This window comes from Lactuca virosa, chromosome 8, assembly GCF_052849685.1.
Source record: "Lactuca virosa cultivar CGN04683 chromosome 8, Lactuca_virosa_CGN04683_v6, whole genome shotgun sequence".
NCBI lineage: Eukaryota > Viridiplantae > Streptophyta > Magnoliopsida > Asterales > Asteraceae > Lactuca > Lactuca virosa.
The window spans coordinates 159,005,624-159,012,932 of NC_136433.1; the positions used below are offsets into that span (position 1 = coordinate 159,005,624).

The 7,309-nt window shown below is 30.8% G+C and overlaps 1 protein-coding gene across 1 annotated transcript; it reads right to left on the reverse strand.

The window, feature by feature from the left end:
* Positions 1 to 5,160: 5,160 nt before the first annotated feature.
* On the reverse strand, positions 5,161 to 5,652 carry LOC145131004 (uncharacterized). The gene has a single exon (XM_079065744.1). It carries the CDS (start codon positions 5,650 to 5,652, stop codon positions 5,161 to 5,163), a length of 492 nt encoding a protein of 163 aa, XP_078921870.1.
* Positions 5,653 to 7,309: the final 1,657 nt, after the last annotated feature.

Consider the following 7,309-nt stretch of genomic DNA (forward strand, 5'->3'; position numbering starts at 1 on the left):
AGCAACCCCTTTCAGAAAACAAAAACAGTGAAGTTACCGAGCCATACAACTAATAACATTCGTAAATCTCTTCACCTTCTTCTCTTTGATTCTAGACGTAAATCTATTCAGAGCTTTCTCAATCGATTTCCTTTCTCACATCCATCATTCTGATTCTAGATCTATTCAGAGCTTGTTCACTGTAGCTGGAGTTCTAATTATGTTCATCGGTGTTTTTGTGGTGATAGATGAGATCGTGTTTAAATCTAATTTCTAGATATGTCCCTAGCTTTAGATTCTTTTTAGGTTCTTTGTGTTTCTAGTCGTGAATCGGATCATCATTCGCCTGCTCCGCCAAATCCTTCCACTGGTTCATCAGGTAATCACCCCTAACCACAACATTTTCATTCTCTTCCTCCCTAATCGAATCATGAAACTATAATTGTTCTCAAAGAGGTGAAAATGGAAGCAATCAAGCATTTGTGTGTGTGGACTGATTATCACCGGAGTCGAGCTGATTTTCTCACTAAATTGCTTTCCGATCTCCCCGCTAGAAACCACAGACCGGTTTAGTTTGATGTTGACATTGATTGGACCAGGTTATTCACTGAAATTTGAATCCTATAAGAAAGCAGGATACAAGAAACCTGTAACAAATTTCTCATCTGATCTCAAGATAAATCTTCGTTTTTCATTTGTGTTTTTTTCATGTTTATTAACAACAGTGTGATTTGGTACATGATGTGTGTAGGATGGAGAAGCTTATGCTTACCTGCTTAATGTTCTTGCACCAGAACATTGCAGCCCAGGCACATTGGATACCAAGGATCCGACTGAAAGGGCAAATTTGGTACTCGAGCATGCAGAAAAAATGGATTGCAAAAGATACTTGGCTCCTAAAGATATCGTTGAAGGCTCTGCAAATCTAAACCTTGCATTTGTTGCACATACTGTTCAAGATTCACTTGGTAGGTAAGTTATTAAAAAATCAAAATTTAAGTATATTATAGAGTAATTTACTTTATATTGACCTTTTACATAATTAACCTGAGAAATTTCAAAACAAAACAAATGGAGTGACACCAAGAAGATGGATATATTACTGCAATCCTGCCCTCAGTAAAATCATAACCAAGTGGACTGGTGGAGAAGATTGGGTACTCAACACTGAAAAATTAGCAGAATTGCGTAAGGTAATAAATAATAAATTTAATTTTATCTTTCCTTTTTTCTATATATTCATCACAATTCATATCATTATAAATTTTTTATCAGGAGCTTTAAAACGAGTCCACTATTAATTATGATGTTTCAAGTCTTGATTTTAGAATTAAGAAATGACTAATTACACATTGTAAATGTTATATTTTAAAACAGTACAATAATATATATATATATATATATATATATATATATATATATATATATATATATATATATATGTTAGTTTTATTTTTAGAATAATATGATATTTTTTGATGTGATGTTTTAACTTTTAAGTGTGGTTATGAATAAATGATGTCTGTTTGGATAAAGACAAAGTCTGTGATCCAGAACTATTGACATTTTTTTTTAAATATTTTTTTCTGCAGTTTGCAGATAATGAGGATCTACAAAGTGAGTGGAAAGCTGCAAAAAGGAGCAACAAAATCAAGGTTGTGTCATTCCTTAAAGAGAAAACAGGATATTCTGTTAGTCCTGATGCAATGTTTGTTAATTTCCTGTATTTCTTCTTGCATTTGCAGATTTACTCTTGATATTGACCTTGATGCTCCAAAAATTAGAATTCATATAAGATTAAATGTCTCATAAAAGTATAACAGTCATTTTCGTTTGGATTTTGGTCATTTTACATTGAGGAAAGAGGTATACTTTAATTAATCTTTGGGATATTTTCTGTTCCATCATTGATTTCTGATTCGGTGACCAATAAACTAATCCATTAGTATAATATATAATTGAAAATATAATTTTATTGAAGTATTTTGGTTGCGAACTTTACATATGAATTACATGTGATTCACATGTAATTTACATATGATTCACATGTAAATCACAAGTGAATCACATATGAATTACATGTGATTCACATGTAAATAACATGTAATTCACATATGATTCACATGTGATTCACATTTTAATCACATGTAATTCACATATGATTCACTTGTGATTCACATGTAAATATGAATTACATGTGATTCACGTGTAAATCAGAAGTGAATCACATATGAATTACATGTGATTCACATGTAATTCACATATAATTAATTTGTGATTCACATGTAAATTACAAGTGAATTACCTATGAATTACATGTGATTCACAAGTTAATCACATATGAATTATATGTGATTCACATGTAAATCACATGTAATTCACATATTAATCACATGTAATTCACATGTAAATCACAAGTGAATCACATATCAATTACATGTGATTACATGTGATTCACATGTAAATCACAAGTGAATCACATATGAATTACGTCTATATGCACACATGCATTTTGTGTAAGTGTTCTTCGGTTAATTATTTTTTAAAGTTTTCTTGTGAATTTCACATTTAAATCTTAAAAGATACAATCACATGTGAATATCACATTATATAATCACATGTGAATCTTACATGATATATACATGTGCGTGTTCTTGCAATAATCAATTTTTTTTATTTCCTTGTAGATTTTGAAGAATTTTTAGAAAATATTGAAGAGGTGAAAAGTGATAAATTGAAGAAAATATGGAAATCTTGATATGAATAAATAATAACACTGTGAATCTTTGTAGTTTTTTTATATTTTATTTTGTATCGAATAAAATACTTGTATTATGTTTATAGATTGATTAATAAAAATGAGATTTTTTATAATTTACTTACGAATATTATACTATAAGAAATATGCATATATGCATTTGAAAAAATATGCATATATGCACCTAAAACGTTGATTTTTTTGTTAAAAAAATGTAGTTTTGAAAAAAATTGCACTTTTTTTTATAAAAATTGCAGTTTTTTTTTTCTTTTTGAAAAAAATGCAGTTTTTTTGAAAAAAAAATACAGTTTTTTTCTAGAAAAAATTTATTTATTTTTTTAAAAAAATGCAGTTTTTTTTGAAAAAAAAAATGCAGTTTTTTAACAAATATTTTTTTCATTTTTTTTGAAAAATTCATGTTTTTTGAAAAAAATTAAAAAATCTCCATTTTTTTAAAAAATCAAATTTTTTTTTTAAAAAAAAAAAATCCGAAATTTTGTGTTATTTTGTTAATTTTTATACATTTATATTAATATATTAAATAACACAAAAAAATTAAACATTAAATAAGATTGGTAAGATGACGATCATGTTCTTAACGAATTAGTTTTGATCCAACGCTCCATTTTTAGTTATCGGGTGTCGGGAAACTTTGAGTCTCAACCGATCTCAACCCCATATATATATATATATATATATATATATATATATATATATATATATATATATATATATATATATATATATATATATATATATATATATATATATATATATATATCATGAGATTACTGATAAAAATATGTATAAAACAAAAAGATTAATGATTTGATGTGTAAGATTATTGACTAAATAGAAATAAAAAAAAATATTAGCGACTAACAAAACAAAATAACAAGTTATTAACCATTTGATAAAATTTCTGTTGTTACAAAAAAAAAAAAAAAAAAAAAAGAATACGTAACTAATACAAAAATAAAACAAAATAATTACTTCATATTTCAACCTTGCTCATATAAAAAATTCTTACCTCCTACGTTTTTTTGGTAAAAATTTCATTAATTCTAGTAGTGGATTATTCCAAAATTATATCTATACCGCCAATTTTGAAAAAAAAATGTGCATTTTAGTGTTATTATAACCAAATGCATATAAAAATATAAATTGATAAATTTATATTGCTAGTGCCTAGTGGTCTATGATTTATCCTCTTCCTAACAAATACCTATTTATTTATAATTAAGAGTATTAGTTGTTGTCATAAACGTTCATAAATTTTGATATCTTTTTTTTATATAAAGCAACCTATCTTTTTAACAGAAAATGTAAAAAAAAAAATACATAATTTTTCACAATTTAGATTTTAAACCGTAAAAAACACCCATCAAATTTTAGTATTTTTTTTAGAAAAAATGATTTTTAGTAGTTTTTTCGAAAGTAAATGAGTTTTCGATGGATTTTACGTAAAAAAGAAGTTTGCTGAGAAACCCAGTAAGATACTCTATGTTTTATTTGGACTTTTTGAATTCAACAAAAAAAAATATAATAAAATTGTTCTGTTAAACATAAAGGGAAATTTTGGACCAAATTTATATTAAAAATTAAAATATGGGTCAAAAATATAAATTTTGGATCAAATTTATAATATATATTGAAATTTGGGCCAAAAATATAATTTTTGAAAGTTGGATGACCTGTTGACCGGGTAAAATGATTAAATTGAATTGGATTACCGGTTTTTAGGACTTTATTGAATAAAAAAATATATAAAGAAATGATGCCAATATATAAGAACTTTATTATAGTTTAAAAAAAATAACACTTGAAGAAAACTTTTTTTTGTTAATAAGTCAATTTTCATAAAAGATGGATTCAATGTTTTTTTTTTATTATTATTATTAATGAGGTTATACCTCAATAACAAATTTCATTTTCAGGAAACCCATAAATTTTGATTTTTGTTTTTTTTTTTTTTTAAAATAACTCCTGTATTTTATGCTTAAAAAAGTTTTAAAAAAACCACTACAATGACATTTATGTCTACCAATAAGATGCAATCCATCTGGTAACAAATATTCGAATATTTGGATCTATCTGTCTCATAAAAAATAAAAATCTTTAATTAAAACTTTCCAAAGAAATAATACAACTTGCCATTTTTACCCCCCACTTGCTCCCCACTAATTTCTAACGTCAACACTTCACCCCTGCCAATTTTGAATTCAATGAAATTGATTTGATTTAAACTCTTTTAGCACTAAAATTGGCAACTATAATGAATTCATTTACATATCAAAATCTTAAAAATTACCAATTCACCAAAAAAAATATAAGAATGTGTATTTATGAATATGATATCCATGAAATTGATGAAAAAGGGGGAGAAAAATAGATCGAATCAATATCGATATCGACAGAAGAATCTAGATTTGTGTAGATCTTGAAGGAGGAGCGAATCGTGTAGAGAAACTACGAGGCAACAAATCATCATCTTCATGATCACCACCGTATCCGTCGTTGAAATTAAGAGCATAGCTTTGAGGATCATACTGAAATGGCGTGTTCGCGTTGGATCTCGTCTTCGGCCTCTTACTAAACCTTCTGATGAAGTTTTTCCACTTAGGTCCGGCGACAAGCTCGGAATATTCCTTCACGCTTTTAGCTCTTTTCATGAACCAGTTGTCTTGGTCGATTAGATCTCCGGTAGGTTGGTATAGGAACCCTGCCGTGTCTCCGTCGTGGCGGTGGTGTTGGCTGTCGAAGCAGCAAAAGAGTCGAAAACAGCCGGTGGAAGCTGCATCTTCGTCGTAGTAGGTGTTGCCGGAGATGTCTTTGCCTTCTTGATCATGCTCCATGATAATCGGCGTGGTGGTGTAGGGCGCATTCAAGGCTGTTAGTTCTTGTTGTTTCGCCATGTTTGTTTAAGATTGGGTTTGGAAGAGAAGGGAAGAAGGTGTGTGTGTATTTTATAATGTGGAAATGCGTGTTGATTTTGTGTGTTTGTTTGTTTGTTTGGATGTGTAAGGGTAAAAACGTCAAAAGAAAAAGAGTGAGAGGATAGCTATGGAGAAAATCAGAAACGAAATCATAAGAAGAAATTGGAAAGGTCAAAGCAGTGAGGAAATTGATATGAAGGTCAAAGGAAGCACTATCGAAACTGGACTCGATTTTTTATTTTTCTAGAAAACCATTTATTATAAATATATATTTAAAATAACATGGCAAAATATATATAATTAAATAAGTGCATATTTGTCACTTTCATAATAATATTATGCAAATAACATTGTTAAGAGTTGAGCGCTTCACGAACATTTTTAGTTTTGAGATGAAAAAAAATCATGCTTCATCTTCTATTTGAAATTTCACTTGGGTTTGGAAAATAAAACTCCTAACAATCCCACGGAGATTATGGAATTAAATGCTCTTACTTCTGCTCTACCGTATGTGGATTTAGGTTCTGGAATAGACAATTGGAGACGCAAGTTCTCCTCAACAAAAAATTTTATGCCAATAATTTAAGGACCCTGATACGGACCCATCCCATACTAGGTCCGCATCACACCATAAGCCCAAGTGTAGAACTCACTCCCAAATTTTTTCAAGAGAAGGAAGTTTTAAGCAAGGAGACTCATCGAAGAAAGGGTTGTGCAATTCCTCATCTGCATAGGGCATTCTCGCTAACAAAGGAGAGCGCTTCAGTCCAGTTTGAACCCGTCCCAGCAACGAACACCTTCCTACTGCAAGGCTTTGCTCTGCCCTTCCTGACCCTTTCTAAGCTCTTGGATCCTGCCCTGCGCCTCTCTAGGCTTCGCTATCGCTCAAAGGGATAAAGGTGCGAAGCGGATTGCTTCATTTTTTTTCATGAAGCATGAATATAGTTAAAAGCCAGTTTGTAGGAGGAGGGGACACCTAGACTTATAAGTCACCAACTTATAGTACTTTCGGCCGATGTGAGATCATAACAATACCCCACGCTTTGAAGAGCCAACGTCCTCGTTGGTCACGGTTGGCACCCCTCTTTTCGGGTCCAAGCCACCACTCCGTAGGCCACCACTCCAAGTGTTGGCACTTCGAAAGATGGGGATGGCTCTGATACCAATTGATACGGACCCATCTCATACTAGGCCCGCATCACGCCATAAGCCCAAGTGTAGAACTCACTCCCAAAAGTCAGCTTGTAGGAGGAGGGGACACCTAGACTTATAAGCCACCAACTTATAGTACTTTCGGCCGATGTGGGATCATAACAGACCCTTACTGATTTTATAATCACTACTCATGTGAACGATCCAACTATTTGGATCCATCTATCTCCTATTAAAGTTAATGGGTTCGTTTGGTGTGCTTGTTTGGATTGGATTCCTTCGGCTTTGGCACTTCCTCGCTGGGGAACTTCGATTTCCTCTTCAAATTGTCATTTTTTTTCGAATGGGTTGGATGAGACATCACATCCCAGTGGGTTGTCATTTTGCTAATGAGGGTTTAAGATGAGATTCTTCAATGGTGCAACATTCATTTTCAAAATTTTGAGACGGCTAGTGAGCTAGTGGGTTTCGCGACTATTTGGGC